General features: G+C 57.1%; 1 protein-coding gene across 20 annotated transcripts in view; it reads left to right on the forward strand.

Annotated features, from left to right (window-relative positions):
• Window positions 1–7,436, forward strand: part of BIN1 (bridging integrator 1) — a 152,716-nt gene extending 145,280 nt beyond the window's left edge. For all 20 annotated transcript variants that reach the window (XM_075933041.1, XM_075933044.1, XM_075933058.1 and 17 more), the window contains one exon: window positions 28–7,436. In XM_075933041.1, coding sequence (XP_075789156.1) covers window positions 28–135 — 108 coding nt within the window. In that variant the 3' untranslated portion in view covers window positions 136–7,436. The remainder of the gene's footprint in view (window positions 1–27) is intronic.
• Window positions 7,437–18,416: the final 10,980 nt, after the last annotated feature.

Here is an 18,416-nt window from a genome sequence, read left to right on the forward strand (position 1 = left end):
CTGGTATCTGGTCCCTCTCTCTGCCAGGATGAAGGATGGCTGATGGGCGTGAAAGAGGCCGACTGGCTGCAGCGTAAGGAACTTGACCAATGTCGGGGGGTTTTCCCGGAGAATTTCACAGAGCGGGTGCAGTGAGAGCCCGGCGCGCCCAGCTGATTTCTCTGCCAGAAGAAAGCAAGTTTTCCGAGAGGCGTTTTCAAAGCGAAAGAGAATTTTAAAGGAACATAAGCCTAGAAAAGTGTCAACGTAAAGGTTGGAGTCTTCTCAGAGAGCAAGGTTTTAGCAGTAAATTGAATTCAAAGTGTTATTAAAATATATACATACTAGTAAGACAGGTCAAATACCCCTTTCCCCCTTTGATTTGACAGCATTTGAATTCCGAGGCAGATGCAGATGTGGCTTAGTGTGGTACCACTACCTGTTGTGTTAGCTGAATTTTGGGGATGTCAGTCTGATATCAGAAGAGGAATTAGGAGTCTTTGTGGATCTAGGCCTAAGCTAGAAATCAACTGAAGTTAGGATCTTAAATATCTGTGAGAATCTGAGCCCCGCCATCCAATGCTCTGAGCCTAGAAGCAAAGATTACTCACGGGTGGGGTGTGTGGTGAGGGGGGGGATTCAGCTGTTTTGTGATCTAGGTGGCTGACATGGCATCCCTAAAGTTTCAGGCACTGCACATGTTACGACCTATGATAGGCCAAATGTCCTGTTATGCTGTTGAAAAGACATATTTAGTGTACAGTGTTCGCCAATATGACGTGTGCGTGTGTGTGTGTGTTTTCTTCCTTTGAAGATGTAACATGAACTGTGATTTTATACCTTTAAAAGCAAGCATACAAGAAGTTATCAGGAAGAGTGCATAGGAGATTGACGTGTGTGGCTGGGCTTGGTCCAAAACTCTTCCAAGCCTAGGAGCTGGCCTAGACCTACAGCTCATGTCACCCTGGGAAGTGTTCTTGAAGGAAAACGGGGAAACTGGCAAACAGAAGAAAAATCGGAAACTTTGGCTTTGTTCAAACTAGCTGTGAACGAATCCTTATCATAAAAAAAGTCTGTTAATAAAGCAGGAAAGTTTAGAGTTAGGGAGGTTAGGGATGGTCTTGGGATCTGGCTGCTTAGAGCAGTTTTAGGAGAAAACAGAGGGTCGGAGACATACCACTGAGAAAACAACTCTGCTTTCTGTGTTTACGATTGTGCGTTTTGTTTTTCCTTTCTTGAACTCTGCACGTGAAATATTGCTAGACCTGCTCCTTCCAGTCCTGGACAGGTGAACAAGTTGAAGTCCGAGGAAAGTGAACGACATGAATTCTTATGTGAAATTGCTGGTTGGCTTTATGATGTTAGCGTTTGAGGCAAACCTATCCCAACATCAACATAGATGCTCCAGGACGTGACTTTTCCCCCACAATTCTTTGCTCCTATTTGCTTCCACTAAAACAAACTCCCAGAGCCAAACAGGCTGCAGGGCGGTTTCAAAGTGGGTCTTATGTTTGTCAGTGTCAACAGCTTTGATTTCCCCGAGATACGAAAGTCCCATGAAGGTACTTTAAATGCTACTTGAATGCTGATGCAGTTTGCAAGCAGACCCGTTCTTTTACCCCCGCTTCCCGCCCCAAAGCTCCTCCGACTTCTTTATGCCTTGACGAGGTTGGAAGGTGCAGCTCCCTCCTACATACTGGGACACAGTATGAGTTAACACTCTCACGTAAAATAAGCGGGTTTTAGCAAAGCATGCACAAAATGCTGGAACATTTAGTCCTCCAAAAAAGGCCACCTTTTTGGATCTTGCATGTATGATACCCGGAAATAGCCCTCTTGTAGGCCAAAAGTGTATGCGTATGTGCGCAAAGTGATTGGTCGACTTGTGATCTGAAGCTATGTCTACGCTGTGTTTTTGTTTGCAGAAGAGGATATGCAAATGGAATGCTCATTTGCATATCTTCTGATTCTTTTTGCGGAAGACGTTTTGCCGATTTAAAAAAACCCGGTGTAGACGGGGCCATGTGTGTGGGGGGGGGGGGAACCCTTTTTCGCAAGATCCCTTAGTCCTTAAAAATCAAGGTTTACAAGATCTTGCGATAAAGGGTTTTTTTCCTTTTTCACAAAAAGAATCGGAAGATATGCAAATGAGATTCCATTTGCATATCCTCTTTGGCAAAAAAAAAAAACCCGCAGTGTAGACACCGCCTCAGTTATGCTGGTGTAAATTCAGGAACACCGGCTTTACTCTGGATTTACACAGTGACCGTAACTAACACCCATGGAGTCACTCGGGTTTCATACTGGTGTCACAGATTAAAATCTGGCTCATGTCACTAGATTCTCTAGTGTGGGTGTATGGAGGAGGAATTGCATCTGATTACTCTTTTCCCCTTTTCCTCCTTCCATGCTCCCATTACAAAAAACACTCTTCTAGCCGAGAGTAACTGCTCAGAGCACAGCTGTTCCGTGCTGCGAGCCATAGAATATGATCCTATAGTTTTAATCAGAGATGCCTTGACCATCTGACCTAGCAGTTTGTCCTTTCAAAATCTCTATTTTTATGCATTTGTAAATCCAGTTGCTCCCTCAAAGAGCAATGTCAGGGAAAAATGATAAAGAAATGTCTCTATATAAAAGAAGCGGGTTGACTCACTTAACAGCAAGCTCTTGGCTTAAATGTGCTTATTTTTATGCCGAACCCTGTGGATGATTGGGGTTTTTTAAAGAGAACAAGATTATAACTCCCAGCGCTATAGTTTGTCCCCCAAGTCCTTGTTTTATTAGTGACTGGTCCCTTTGGAAGCTGTGCTGACTTCTAATTTATTGTACTATTTTGGGGGTGGGGAGGGGTGGTCTTCTGCTGTGTTTGAACCAGACCGTTGTTACAAAAGAAATCCTTCTGCTGCCTTTTCATTGTGTGGGGCGAACCAAGCACGTGTCCAGTACTGTATTGTCCCTGTGGATGTGAAACCGAACCTCTGCACAACAGGGGAGGCAGCAGTTAACTCTGGTTAGTTTCAGCGCTGCTGGGCGGGGAAAGCTCCCGCCTCCCCCACTCGTGAAGAAATCTGCCCAGAGCAGCCCGAATGTACCGCCCGCACCCTAGCGAGGTCTGCATCCAGCACACCCACTCCAAGGTCAGAGCCACCTGTTGTAAACTTCCCCGGGCACCGTCGCTCCAGAGTAGCAGAAAGCCCTCGAGTCCCTGGGCCAAGCCAGCCTGGGGTAAGCCGATGCGGCTCCATTTATTTCACTGGAGAGATTCGCCCCAGGGCTGGATTTGAGCCTGCCCAATGAAAAGAGCTCGCAGGCCCCCGGCGCGGCGCCCCTGCATCCAATGGGCCAATCGTTCCCCCGCATGCATGGGGGAGGTCGAGGGAGCGGTCGAGGGCCGACACGTCGGCTGGTCCTGGAAGAGCTGCTGTCTCGCGGTCGGAGAAGCTGTTGCCGGAGTGTTTTATTGAGCCCTCGGTGAAACATTTCTCTCCCCCACCCCCAGCTACTGCTGGTGGCTGGGTTAGGAGGGAGCTTTCAAGGGCCCGGAGAGCGTCTGCCCGGCAGGTTCCCCAGTGGCGCCCCCAAATCGCTCCACCTTTCGGTTCGGAGCAGTGCGCTCTCCATCAGGCGTGACTTCATTCATTCAGCGCCCGGTTCTGCAAGGGCCGGAGCCAAAGCCCGGGGAGCATCTGGCCCTTGACTGGAGCTTTGGATCAGGGCTCAAGTGCCCCTCCTGTGTGGCTTCAGGTCATAGGGCGGCTTTAGTCCATTTGAGTCCTAAAGGCGCCCAGTGGAGGGGGCTTGGGCAGGTAGGGAGAGGCCTAGACCCTCCTTGAGTCCTTTCAGGCGGGGGAGGCTCAGGGGACTTGCATTCTGCCCTCTGTTCATCGCAAGCCAGCGGGCTCGGGCTGGGTCCTGACCCTGGATGCTTTGGGCACGGCACGGTCCCTCCGCGAGGAGGCTCAGGCACCTCCTGCAACACACTTCGCTCCCCCTGCTCCTGGCACCTGGCAGGCAGGACCCATAGAAGTAGGGCCCCCTGCTTCTAACCCAGCGCCTGGTCCCGGGGGGCTACGGTGGCTCCTCCCTTTCCCCAGCGCTACTGTGCCCAAACCCTGGGGCTGGATACAGAGCCCAGCAGGCACCCACCTCCGTTGCGAGCCTCGGCCAGGCACCTGTGCAATAGCTGGTGTATGGCTCCCCCCGCCCCTGCCTCTCTGTGCGGCGCCTCCTGGCGCAGTGGGGCCAGACCTTAGGGGCCGAAGCAGATGCTGAAGGCCCAGCTCGGTCCAGGGTCTTTGCTGAGCTGGGTCCTGCGTTGGCTGAACTGCAGCCCCCCCCCCCGGGACAGATTTGTCCTGGGAGGGTGCCAGGGGCCCGTCCCTTTCTGGGTGACAAGTGGCTCTTCAGGCCTCGGGGCAGAAGCAGGGAAAGGTGCCCCGGAAACCACCCACGTTCCCAGCCAGGCAGCTGGGGTCCCAGCAGGTCTGCACAGACTCACCCCCCAGCGCAAAGGCCTCTCCTGCGGGAATAGCCCCTGCCTGCCCGGAAGGCCCTGCGGCTAGGGAGCCATGCTCTTTCGCTCCCGGGCCTGGGCCGTGCTGGGGCAGAAGCACGGGGCCCACCGAGCAGAGGCGGAAAGTTCCCCTGGGAGTCGTCGGTCCTATCCCCACTGGGGTTTGTAGCCACCAATGCCGCCAAGGGAGTTCAAACCAGGGCGCAGAGATGTCTGCATGCCAGCCTAGCTACAGCCGTGGCTGAAAGGCCGGGCCGTTCCCGGCTTGCCCAGGGAGCAGCTCCCTCACAGAGGGGCCCAGGGCTGCCATTTGAGCGCACCCTCGACTGCAGGAACGGCTCCTGGGGCTTCCCAGGAGCGTGGGGATGCTCCAGGAAGCCGGTTCCCAGGGAATGCCCAGCCCACGGACACCAGCCCAAAGCGGGGGCCGACTGCTGCCGGGGCTAGTGTAGCAGGGGCCCGGAGTTAGGGATCCGGGCGGCAGAGGCGTGAAGGCACCGAGTGTGTCCGGGGGCAGAGGGGGAGGAGGTTGAGCTGGAGAGAGAAGGCCCTGGATTGAGCTGTGCCCGTCCCCTCCCACAGTTGCCCAGAATTGCAGAGAGACGGCAGGGGCATGGTGGCTTGTCCCAGTTGCTTCCAGGCGCGATGCCCGCCAGGGGGAGCAGGGGCACCCATCAGCCTGGAGCTATTGCTTATTCGGGCTGGCTGGGGAGGCCCTTTCCTGTCCTGCCGGCCACATGCCCCCCCAGAACAGAGGTTCCCCACCAGGGGTCTGGGGGGTGGTGAGCAGGTGGCGGGGAGGGAGCACCAGAATAAACCAGAGCACGGCCGGCGTTAGACTGCGCGGGGCCCCAGGCCAAAAGCTCGAGCCCCAGAGGCACGGGGAGTAGGAGTCGGTTTTACACAGGGCTCTCAGCTGCCAGCCCCACGCCTGGGGCTCCTGGCCTCACGGGGCCCATCTTCCTGCCACGGCTCAGGTCTCAGCCCCCAGTCCCTAGCCATGACCCCCCCCTTATTCCTTTCCATGTCCCCCCTCTTAGAGCCACCGCTCTGCTCCTGGCTGCAGCTCTGGGGAGGGCTGGGGGGTGCAGACATTAGAAAAGGGGGGGCTCGCCCCCTCACCCCTAAAAGTTCTCGCACCAGTGGTCAGGCTGTGTGAAGCTGACACCCAAGCAGCTTAGTTTGGTGGGGCGAAGCCACCAGGCCATTGCTCGGCTCGCTCCCCTGGCTGTCGATCTGCTGGCTATGTGGAAATCCAGTGTCTGTGACACGGGAGGGCAGGGGAGTTCTTGGGGCATGCTGGGGGGCTTTGGAAAGAAACACTTTGCCTCCCCTGCCATCGAACATTGCCCACGGGCGGGGTGTGTGTGTGTGTGAGGGAGGTTTGAATACAGCTCATCCTCTCGGGTCTCTGGGCCTGGCTCACATGCATGGCTACCACCCTGTCTCTGGAGCCGGGTGGAGGTGGGGGAGCAGATTTCAGACCCTTGAAATGTAGCATTTGAACCTTTCCAAGCTCCGAGTCTCTATTCTGCTGCTTGGGGAAGCGGGGTGAGAGAGGGCAGGGATACCCCAATAGTCGAGAATTCAATTATTTCTCATTGGGAACAGGTGAGGGTGGGAATGTAGTAAACAACTAGAGCAGGGGGCGGGGAACCGCTTTTGGGTGTGGGGCTGCTGACCCACAGAAAACTGTCGGAGGGGGGCCGCACACAACTGAGAAGCAGCCCCTCCTCCAAAAAAACCAAACCCCCACACTGACGTGGCCCTTGACTGAGAAGGAGAAAGACACTCCCCGCAATCCCTGCGCACACCACAGTCGGGGGGTGGGGGGGTGGGTCAGGTTAGTAGATTTTGTGTGCTCTAGTAGGGTTGCCAGATCGTTTAACCAAAAATGCTGAGCACTCCTCCACCCCCCCCCCCCAAAAAACCACTAGGGAAAAAATTCTGTTGGGGGGGGTGGGGTGGGGAGAAGGGGAGACCAAAGTTGTTGAGCAAAAAAAAAAAAAAAAAGGACTCAGCGTTATTGAGCAAAAAATTAAAACAGCATGGCCCTCAGTGTGTGCAGTCAGAATAGGGATAGGAACAGGGGAGAGGTTGAGCACTAAGACCCAGGGAAGGCATTGCTTCCCCTTGGTCTTTAGGCTTTTTGCTGGCGGCCATTTTGTTTTCTTGATCAAGCCAGAATGCAGCTCCCTGCAGAACCAAGTAAGCAGGAGGTCCGGGGGCTGGGCCTGGTTGCTGAGTGTGTCGTAGGGTTGCCAGGTGTCTGGTATTTTTGCCCCTTAGCAGGGAAAACCCCCCCAAGAAAATACCGGACGTTTTAGCTGTCCGGTATTTTCGAATTCTTTTACCGGACAGGAGGTGAAAATACCGGACTGTCTGGGTCAGTACTGGACACCTGGCAGCCCTGTGTTCCAGCCCTGCACTAGGGGGGCTGGCGCACCAACATGGGCTCCCCAATGCTGGGGGGGGGCTAAGCCTTGGAGTGGGGGGCACACCCAGTCCTTGAGTTTCCTCACCCCTGCACTGCTCTCAGACCGCTCTGCATTGGCTGGTATTCCTGCTCCTCTCCTGCGCTCCCTTGTTTTTCTAGCACACGCTGTTAACTGTTGCCTCGCCCGTGTCACCTCCGCTGGCCCTTACGTGAGGCGCGGCAGATGCCGCCCTTGGTTTCATACGGCTTCTCTACCAGAGCCCTTCGCGGGGGGCTGTGACGCTGTGCTGGCCATCCCGGTCCTTCCGTCCCCGAGCTTAACGCCGGTGACCTGAGGAGATTGGCACTGGGGCTGCTGTTGAAAAGCTGTTGGTTTTTGGTCTCCGAGCCCGCCCGATTCCCACTGTATTCAGAGCTGCGACGCCCGGTGCCGGTGCCATGTACTAGGCGGCTTTGTCCTGTTTGTTTCTTGGAAATGTTCAGAAAATACAGTTTTGTGTCCTACGGCCTGTGTCCCTCATTTCACCGGTCAGGCGAGCAACCAGCCGGGGGCAGCGTCCCTCCCCAAGGGGCACCCCCGGGGCAGAGAGTCTGTGGCCAGACAGGGCTTCCCCTCGGCTAGTCGGAGCACTTGCGCCTCGTGGAAGAGGCCTCCGCCGCCTGCTTCCCAAGATGTCCCTGTGTTTAGCCCAAGGGGCTAGGGGCGGGGAACCATTTTTGGCTGGGGGGGGGGCACGTCTCCACAGAAAATCACTTGGGGGGCTACACAAAAGTGAGAAGCCAAATTGTGTGTGCGTGTGTGCGCGCACCTCACACCCCCCCACCCCCTTGAGATGTTCTTTTTTATTCACCATTTTAGTGTGGTGGCTGTTTGCTGGGCCTCCCTTTTCTGGGCGCCCCATGCAGGGGAGTGTTAGGGGGCTGGACAGGCTGTGGTTTCCCCTTCCCCCTTAAAGGCTGCCTCCTGTAGGGACGGGGTTTGGGCACTTCCCTTCCCTCCCACTCCTGCAAGTGGCTCGCAAGCAGGAGTTGCTGGCAGCATCTGGCTGAGGCGGGACGCCGCTGGCCAGCGTGGCAGCAGGCACCCCAGGTGGGGAAAGGGCTCCAGATGTTCACCTGGGGCCGCCTGGTGTGGGGATGGGGCTCCGGCGTGTGGCTTCCCCCTCCGGCCACCTCACCTGCCCGCACCTGCTCTCCTACATGCAGGGCGAGAAGCCAGAAGTGTCCAGCCAGCCCTGCAGGTGAGGTCTCTATACACAGCCCCTGGACTCTCCTCAGCATTGCACGGCTGCTGGACGCCCCCCATGGAGGCCAGACTGGGGGGACCGGCTCCAGCTCCTGGGCTATAGGTTCCCCACCCTTGGATTAGACTTGGACCTCCGAAGACTAAACCGTTGTGTGCCGGGGCAGAGAGCAGCAGGCAATGGATGTGTGCAGCTGCCAGTGCCGCTGTGCTGCCTCGCTGCACGTCAGTCGGGGCCCGGGGCTGGTGCACGGTGCTGTACAAACACACAATTCAAAGACAGTCCCTGCCCTGCGGAATTTGGACTCCCAAGCTGACCTGCATCACCAACAGGCTGGTCCATGGACTGATGAAGGCCGGGCGTTTGGGCTCCGTGTTTAAAGCACCCGGGCGGATAGGAGGGAGGGGTTCTGCTTTCGATGTTGCCACTGACTCAGCGTGACTTTGGGCAGCTCGGTCCCTGTCTGTGATGCAGCATGAAGCCGGGGGGAGGGCAAACGTGATTCCCTCACTTTATAACTTGGGAAACTGGCAACAAACCCCACTCATGTGGCTAGTGCTTTGGTGGGAGGTGCCAGAGACACGCCGCCCAGGCTGGCTGGCTGGCATGTGGAGGGGTATCTCCCCCCCGCCCCGGCACGACGCCCCTGGAACCGTGTCTGAGCTGGTGGTGCAAACGCAGGAGCGTGGCAGGGGAGGCGTGGCAGTTGAAAATAAACCATGGCCACAAGCTGACAGAAACCGTGGCCACAGAGCTTTGCTGGACGGCATGGCGGGCGAGGCTCCGGGGAGGCCAAGCAAGGCCGGGAGCCGCGGACAAGCTGGTTGCATGGGCCTTGGGCAGCTTGGAGACAGCTCGGGGGTCGTGGGGCCGGATGCAAACCCGCCAGCAGGCAGGATACTCCGCTGAAACAACTGAGTCAGCAACTCTAGCCGCAGGAAGCCCCCAAACTCCGGGGCTGGCTCACGGCCTTGGCGTGCGGGCGCTAGGCTCCCCGGTCGGCGATGGTGCGGGGTCATTGCAGAATTTGCACCAGGGCTGCCCGGGCAGACGCCACCTCCAGGCACCCAGAGGAGGAGGGCGCAGCAGCCTGGCGTTCTTCATCGGCTCTGCTGCTGCAGGGGAGCCCGTGCGGCTGCATCATCCAGGCCCCCTGCCCTCACTGCCCCACGCACACGCTTCAGCTGCGGCGCCAGCCCGCTCTGCCCCGGCTCGTACGTGCACAGAGGGTCAAGCTGCGTCCCTCAGCCAGCTCCCTAATGGCGCAAGGGGGCCACACGCCAGGCCTGCGCTGTCTCCGGGGAACACGCCGCTGCAGGTAAACCAGCGCTAAAAGCGCACCGGCGGTATAGGGCTTATGCAACCTAGTTGGGGTGGCGGGCTGGAGGGGGCGGGGGTGGTCGAGATAGCGAACGGCTCCGGGCTGCAGGTCTGTCTCCCGTTTATCGCTCTCTAACGGGATGGTTATTGCAACGGGGACACTCAGAGCTCGTTAAGCCTGGGTGGGGACAAACTTCCCCCCACTCCAGCTTGGGCTGCCTGCCAGGCCCTGGACTGGCCCCCGCCCTGCCGTAGACGAGCATCTTTAGCGCTGCCAGTAGCCCGTAACCTATGCTGGAGGGAGGCCTTGGCCCTTAGGGGGCCCTGTTTAGGGAATGCGTCTGATGCCTCCCCCCCCCGTGCCTGATTTCCCCCTCGGTTGGGGAGGCCGAGCCTCGAGTCCCAGGCTGGATGCTACGGGTTGGACTCGTTGCCCTGCCATTTGCACAGCCAGGCGGGAGGTAAGGAGCGAGCCAGAGGGGCTAAGGGGCAGGATGGCAGCCCGGGGGCCCCTCCGGCTCGCTTTGTGTCAGCGCACGCAGGTAGAGTAACCAGAAGGCTTAAAAAAAATACCGGCCACACTTGATCTCAGATGGAAGGGGAGCGGGGCTGGCCGGGAGGAGGTGGAGGGCGGGGAAGGAACTGGATGGCAGGAAACAGGGCTGCCAGGGTGGGGGGCACGGGGAGCAGGGCTGGCCGGGGGAGATCGGGCTGGGGGAGACCGACCAGCAGGAAGCAGGGCTGGCTTGGGGGTTGGCCAGGGGAGATTGGGGGGGACACCGGCCGGCAGGCAGGAAGCAGTGGCCTGGGGGGAGGTCGGCGGGAGCAGAGCTGGCCGGGGGCGGAGGGCGAGTGGGGGGCGAGAGAATTGGCCAGCGGGGAGTGGGGCTCACCCGGGTGCATGCGGATCCCGGGGTGCTGCCCGTCCCGTGCACGGTCCCGGCGAAGCTCGAGCGAGTCTGCCCCCGGGATTCCCTCCGGCCCACCCCCACCGCGTAGTTGCGTCCTGCCTGCCTAGTAGACACACTGATGCAGGGTGAGTGTGTCTGCCAGCCAGGCAGTTCACAACTAGGTACTGATAATAATAAAACAAATTGAGAAAACACCAGACACATAAAATGTCGGGTATTTTCTAATTAGTTTCCCAGACAGACCCCTCCAATCCTGGACTGCGTGGTTCAAAACCGGCCCCCTGGCCACCCTACACTCAGGTCCTGCACCCGCGGCCACGGAGCGGATTAGCAGCCTTTGCCGGGCTCTGCACGGCCGGGTGGACCCGCCAGCAAGCCTTGAACCCGGGCTAGGCCTGGCTGCTCTGCGGTGTCAGGGGCCTGAGGGTGGGGCTCCCGGAGGCCGGTTGCCACCCTGGCCCTGGCAGTGGGGCTCCATGCGGCAGCCGGGAAAGGCCCCTCGCTTTCCAGGGGACCCAGGGTGGGGCCCAGGCAGGCGGTAGAGCTGGGCCGGGGCACAACGGTTGTGCCGGTCCCGGCCCGGCTGGCTCCCTGCTGCTCGGCCGCCCTTGAAGTGCTCAGGGGCCGCCAAGGAGGGGCGACCCCCCACCCCCGGGGCGCGGGCTGTGAGCTCCGGCTGCTGTTTCACAGGCAGAGGAGCTCACCGACGAACTCCCTGGGATTTCTCCTCCTGCCGGTCAGAGCCCCCCCCTGCACCTCCCTGCCGTGGGCGTTGGAGGCTGTTCCCCCCCGCCCTGCTCAGGGCTGGCTCCGGACACTTCTGCCTCCTGCTCCTCACAGTGCAGCCCCCCCATCCCCCCGGCTTGGTTTTGCTTTTAGGGGGAAAGGCAAGAGAGTCCAAAGTCAGACACAGACCCGGACTCCTGCCTCGTGGCCAGCGTGACAGGGCCAGGCCAGAGGGCTGCAGGAGAGCAGCCCTATGGGGATCCGGGATGTGGGTGTGAGCTTGCCCCTCGCTAAGAGACCCTCCCCCAGCCTACGGGGAGGAGCCACTGGCTCCTGGAAACTAAATATGGGGGGACAAATAACAAGGAAACCGGGGGTGGGGGTGAAGGGCAAAGGGGAGACCCAGAAGAGAGTCCCTAAGGCGTCACATTTGCTCGGGGGCGCGAGCTGACCCCAGCGCAGGGGGGTGCGGGCACCAGGGGGCGACCCCTTCCAGACACCCCGCCTGCTATTCCAGGCATCGCCTGCCCCCCAAAGCCTCCAGCCTTCGCTGCCTCGGTGCAGGCGCCTGGTCCTGGCCCTGGCCTTGGCCCCAGCCTGCGCAAGGGCCAGCAAGCGCGTTCCCCCATCACGGTGACAGCGGGCTGCCGGCAGGACGCCGGTCTGTGGCTGGGCTGACGCCACGGGCCACCTCCCTGATGGAGGCCACGTGCTGTAGCGGGAATGCGCGGTGCAGGGTATCGGCCTGGCAACGGGGGAGCAAATCCAGGGTGTCCCCTGCCCGCCGGCCCAGCGCGTGCTCACTCTGTCACACACCGACCGCGGGGCCGGCGCCACGCTGTCCCCCCCACAGCGCCTCCGGCCTGCCACAAACAGCAGGTTTGCAGCATCCAGGCCACCCCGGGAGGGCAGGGGAGGAGCAGGGATGGGGGGCACTCAGGGGAAGAGGCAGGGGACAGGTGGGAGCTTGAGGGCAAGGGTGGAGAAGGAGTGGGGCATGGGACCTGGGAGGGTAGGGGTGGGGGGGTTGAGCACCTCTGCACACAATTACAGCCCTGCCCGGCTCCGACTGAGGACAAGCTGGAACCAGCCAACGAAGGGCAGGTCAGTTGTGTGCACCTTTATCTAGCGTCACACCCCCAGCCCTGCCTCGCGCTCTCTCACGCGGGTGTGTAACCCACGCACCTTCTGGGCGTGGGCCACTGTCCCGCTAGTGCTAAGACCGTTCACAGAGAGACGAATGAGGCTGCTCTACAGCCTGAGCTGCCACCCCGTTGGCTCATGCAGTAGTGGCTCGTGGTCTAAGCACCAGAGGTCCCAGGTTCAGTTCTGCCTGCAGACAACATGGTGTCTGAGCTGCCAGTGTGCATGTGTAACAAAGCCAAAGGGAGACCCCCCCCCGGCTATGTCACCCTGTAGAGACTGTCTCTCGCGCAATGTGTTGTGTTTTTTGTGTGATTAAACACGTTACCTTGAGGGTTTTTTTTAATGACAAGGCTCAAGCGTTTTGGTGTTTTTCTCAACAACCCAGCTCCAGGAAGCCTGTAATTACGAAATTCTGCTTTCGCTTGGGGGAAAAAAAAAGTCATTGGGTCTGGCCTTTATGGATGCAGGGGGAGCTTTGAACGGTATCCCAACAGACACGCAATGAACGCCATCCCCACCCCCAACGTTGTACAGACGCACCAGACTAAAACTCGCAGCATGTTTTTCCTTTCGATGCCTGGCACCATCTCTGAAGGCTCAGGGGAGACACCAGTGAGCAGTTTGCAATCACTAGCCTCACACATGGTTCCCTGCCACCCGTCCCGCTGCCAGACTTTCCATTGCCTCGCCCAAGAAGTGAACTAGGCATGCCAAGGTCAGCCCTGAGTGATAAATATACCAGCTGCTGGCATGGTGACCGTGGCCCCTTAATTGGCTCGTTAATAAAGCACCAAAGCCTGCCGTGGGCTCAGCAGCTGCGTGTCACAACACACATCCCAGGGCAGCTGCGGGATGGCTGGCTGTGGAGCGGGTTTTACATTAACACTGTCCTCCCCGGCGATGGCGTAAGGAGCTAGTGCATGTGACTGGGACTGAGGAGCCCAGCTTTCTATTCTGGGCAACCGCGGGTAAGTCACTTCATGCTGGCTGACTCGGTTTCCCCCTCCATAAAATGACGCTACTGCTCACCTTGGGAACGTGCGGTGGACGGAAAAGGCTCACAGAGCCAGTATTACGATGATTTAGCCAGGTTCGCCGGGAGCGCCAGAGGTCAAAGCCGCACCGAGGCTACTTGCTGCTGAACCTTATGGCTTCACGGCCTTTGGCAAGTTATTTAAGCCCTTCTGTGACTCAGTTTTCTTATCTGTAAACTGGGGAGAATGACCCTGCCCTCATGAAGGGCTTGTGAGACTTAAAAACTGCCAACCCCTGAGTCCACAGGCTCCCCAGGCCATATTAAGAACAACTGCTGCTGTCAGGGATGGACATGCGAAGGCTTAGCCCTGTCTTGTATACAGGGAACTGGACAAGATGGGTACTTGAGGGCCCTGCCAGGCCTACACAGCTATGGCAGTGTGACGGACTGGGCCGGGTCTGGGCACCTCTGAGGGCGTCCGCTCAGGGCGAATTGCTCAAACTAGGGGCTTCTTACAGCCCCCAGACTGGAGCCCTTCCCAAACAGGCCACAAACCAGTCCCACAGAGCACTTCACTGCCTGCCTGGCCAGCCTGAAGCCTCACGAGCAAAACCCCTCAGCTTGCTCCGTGCCCCAAACAGCCCCGGGCCTGCCCACAGGTGAGGGGTTTTAAAACCCAATCTCACCTACCCCGGACAAGTTCTGTCCAGTTCCAAGAAACCAGCCACAGTTCCCAGGTCAATTTACCCTCTGGATCTTACCCACAAATCACGCTGAGCCAGGCCTTTAGAATCTAACATCTAAAGGTTTATTACTACCAGAAAGAAAAGCGCCAGAGTGCGGTTGTTAAAATATCGTACATTACACGCATCGAGTCTCCCAGTTCTCGATGCAGGCTCGCAGCAGAGATGTTATAACTGCTGGCTTAAAAGTCTTTGGTGCACATCCTAGGTCAGGATGGGTCCATAGTGCATGCTGGCGCCTCGATCCCTGCACTCTTGCCTCTGAGCACCAAGATGAGTCAGCCAGCTAGTATATTTATTCCCCCCCCTTCCCGTCCCAGCTGCTTCCAAGCTGGAGGGAGTCAGATGACTAGTGTCTTTGGCCTCCAGAGGGCCATTGGTCCCTGGCGCTTTGCTCATTAGTGTGTCCATGGGCAAACATTCCCGGCTCATTGCTCTGCCACAGACAGTGAATCTTTCAGCATCAACACAGAATACATATTCATAACTTCACACACAGACATTATACAGGTATAGGAAGCGCATATACAGAATCTGTAGACAATAAGCTTTCGTTTGATACCTCACATGGCCCCCTTTGTACCAACTTTTGGGGCAACCTCCCCCCCATGGGCGCAGCAGTGATATGGCTGTTCCCCTAAAATCCAGAAACGTGACAGGTGCTATCATTGTAAAGTGTCTGGCGAGTCTTTGCCAGAAGGGGCTACTGATCTGGCAACATCTGTGGCTGATGCTGGCCTAGAGAGCCCCAGCACAGAGGTGTCCAGTGGCTGGGAGCAGAGCCGGCTGGCGGGGCCTGCAGCTGGCCGGGCTGGGAAGCCAATGGCGGTGCCAGAGCCTGCAGGATGGGGGGCAGCAGAGCTTGCAGGGGGCTGGGAAGCCGATGGGGCTCACAGAATCTGTGGAGCGGGGGAGATGGGAATCGACACTCGAGCCAGCAGCTGGGGGGAGATGGGGGGGCAGGAATCAGGAGGGGAGGTGGTGGCTGCAGCACCCACAGGCCTGCCACCGGAGCTCTCAGAGTCGCCATGGCGGCTGGAGCTCATGAGGCCGCGGAGCTCACACAGCTGCTGCAGCCAGGGGACTGAGGCCAGTGGTGTCAGGTAGCCTAGTGAGAGGTGCCTAGTGAAACCCCCTCCCCCTCCTGCCAACCTTCCTTGGTCCAGAAAACTCCCTCGTCCGGGACTGGTCAGGTGCCGAGGGAGGTCCAACCCTAGGACAATTTCTTACTGGTGCTAGTCATGCTAATAATTATGGGCATGAGCAAGTCCGCCTAACAGCTGGCTAGCACTGTGGCTACGTTCCCTTTGTGCGGGTCTCTGAGCACCTCACAGTCGTTAAAAAAACCCGAGAAGGCCTGTGGCAGCGTTAACTCCGTTAAAAGTCTCAACAGTGGTAGTTGGATTAGTCCGTAACTTTAATGGACTTTGTGACATGGGTCTGGTAGCGCTTCCCTGGGTCTCAGCAGGGGCAGACACAAACTTGGGCTCTATGTAGGTACCTCAAGGCCTTTGAGGATCTGAGCCTTCCTAAGGCACCTAGGACATCCAGGATGGCAGCCCCAGGGTTAATTCTTTGCACTGAGTGCTGCTGGGCCAGCGTGAGGGTGCACAGGGCTGAACACCATAGAGCAGCAGGCTAGCAAGATGCGGGGGTGGGGGGAACAGCTCACTGATCAATACCTATCCCTTGCTTTGAGTCTATGCAAAGGGGTCCTTCTCCCACTAGGGCTGCTGCCAAAAGTGGATATGAGGCCAAGTTGTCAGCCCAATGTTCCCACGAGTCGTTGCCATCTGTGTGCAGATTTTTTTCCCGCCATGTGTGGAATAAATTTTGTTATGTGCGCCAAGGCATGTATGCATGTGCACCACCCACAGAAACACAAAGCTCGAGGTGGGCGCACTGCTAATCAGCTGGGCAGCATTGGGATCTCTCCTCAGCGGCCGCACAAATAGGGTTGCCAGCTGGGTTCCACAAAAATACCGCCCACACCTGACATTACATCACAATCCATATTACATCTTATAAATGAGACAATATTTAGAAAATACTGGCCATTTGTATTTTCTCAATTTGTTTCCCAAACAGAAAGCTCAAATACTGGACTGTCCGGTTCAAAACCGGACACCTGGCAACCCTACACACAAGCACCCAGCTTACAGAGAACACGGCTCATAACTTCTGGCCCACACCCAACACACTGGTTTTTCCCCACTACCTAAGGTTTTCCTTGGCTCTGGCCTGACTCTAATACCCAGCCATTGCCGTTGCCGGGTTTGTCTGTGTGGTGCGCCCTACTGGCCAGTCCACAGAGCCCTAGATAGGAGCTAATCCAGCACAGGCATGTCCTGCAGCCCCTTGTGCCTTGATAACTGGCCGGCAATGCGGCCTGATCTCCTTGGCTGGCTGATGGGGCCGATTGACCTGAAAGCTCCAGCCAACATTGTCCGAGACAGCGGCCTCGCTGTGATTTCCACATCCAGCACCAGAGCATCTGGCTGGTCACAGGACAGAGCCGGCTAAGCACCCAGGGGACAGAATTTTAGGCACCGAAAATGCACATAGTGAACGGCCTTGTTACCACTGGGAGTTAGGTGCCTAGCAGGCTCTAGGTGCCTAACACCATGGTAAGTGAAACACCCCTTTGCTCTCTGAGACATTCGGCACAGGGTTCTCCCGCAGATCTAAGGAAAGTGGAACTAACTGTAGGAAAGGAACTGGCTCCTGGCCCCCACCTGCTGCAGGCTGCACTTGTTCCTGATGCACATCAAACTGGCACCATAGTGTGGATGTGACTCCAACAAAGCACACTCACTTGAGCCCTAGTGCTTTCCCCCAATGCTCCATGTGACCTGGGGAGCGGTGGGGGGGCCAAGGAGCTCTGCGTGGAATGCAAGGCAGTAGATTTGAACCCGGGACCTGCAGAGCTTAGCGTAGGAGTCGCTACAGCTTGAGCTATAAAACCAGCTGGCTCCCAGCCCGTTTACAGCAAGAGATAAGAACAAGTGAGCTCTACCGCCTACGATCTGGGCCGCTCCATGGGCAGTGAACCACACCCACTAGGTGTGCGGGTTACACTGTATCACCCATGGCATGAAATAAACAGCCCGGACAGTAACCTCGCCACCATGCTCGACTGCAGTAGGCGTTTATCCTGGCTTGGTTTGGCTACCAGCTCCCTTTTCCTTCATGCGTGCTCAGAGAGGTTTGAAAAAGAAGCCAAAGGCGCTCCTTTGATCTACCAGATCCCCCAGCCCGGGTTACACCTGGGCTGCTTTCTAGTCCCGTTTCAACCCTAGCCGGGTGACAACTACAAGTGACACAGAGCCATCCCTCAGCAAACCAAGTCCTGGGCCAGGAGAGGAGCATCCCGACACAACCTGAGGGACACAGTTTGTGAGCCCATTTCCTGAGCTGCAGAAGCCCCATTTTGCGAACAGACACCATGTTGCGTCACGGCGGTGGAGGCCTCCAACAGAGACGTTCAGTGAAGCTGCCAGTTCTGTACCTGAGGGCAGATTCTCAGATTCCAAGGCCAGAAGAGACCGTTTCAAAGGCCCATTGTGAGTTTTGCTGAACATCTTGACTACAGAGCGCAGGTGAATTCAGGGCTCCCACTATGGAAGTACCAAGGAACCATCCCTTGGAGACAGAGGCCAGAAGCCCAGTAGAATGCACTTGTGGGACAACCGGTCTCCGAGCCCGCTGGTACTGAGCGTGTGGAAGGCAGGAGCGTACGTATGTGTCTATGAGGCCGTTGCATGTGCAACCCGAAGGCACTGAGACCAGTGAGAAAGGGAGCATGAAGTCTGTTCTGTAGCCTGACCTACAAGGCAGGTGGCTCTTAGCTCAAGTATTAGCAGCCTATGATATTACTTCCTAAGGTGGCAGGTTCAATTCTGCCTGGTGACCAGCATCTGTCAGCCTTTTAGAATTTCCCCCGGAGCCGCCATTGAATTGCTGTTGCCCATGAGAGATGCAAATTAGCTTTTACAGGGGCATAAATTACTCCAATCTGGTGACTCTTTTATTAACCACTTTGTTCTGCACATTGAAGAAAAACAGAAGTGAAGTAAGTAATTAAATGTTTATTGTTAAGTACTTTATATATTATATACTGTAGGCCATTCCATCCATTAAACAAACCATTTAACTCCTGTAAGCTGCATTATTGTCTATTATTAGGGTAATCAGCATTCACGCCCCGTAACGCTGCTTTTCCAGTTAATTGCCCTTACTTACTTCATATTTCCATTTAATTAAGCCCAGCATCAGCCGAGAATTCGCTAGGACGTGGTGCGAGGAGATGACATGACCCTTTAAATTCACAGTTGGGACAGGAGGGGGGTGGGGTCAGGTTTTGGACAAGCTTCTTTGACATCTGCTAAAGGTTTCCCACTCGGGCCTCGTCTGTACTT

This window comes from Pelodiscus sinensis, chromosome 7 (assembly GCF_049634645.1).
Source record: "Pelodiscus sinensis isolate JC-2024 chromosome 7, ASM4963464v1, whole genome shotgun sequence".
Classification (NCBI taxonomy): Eukaryota; Metazoa; Chordata; order Testudines; family Trionychidae; genus Pelodiscus; species Pelodiscus sinensis.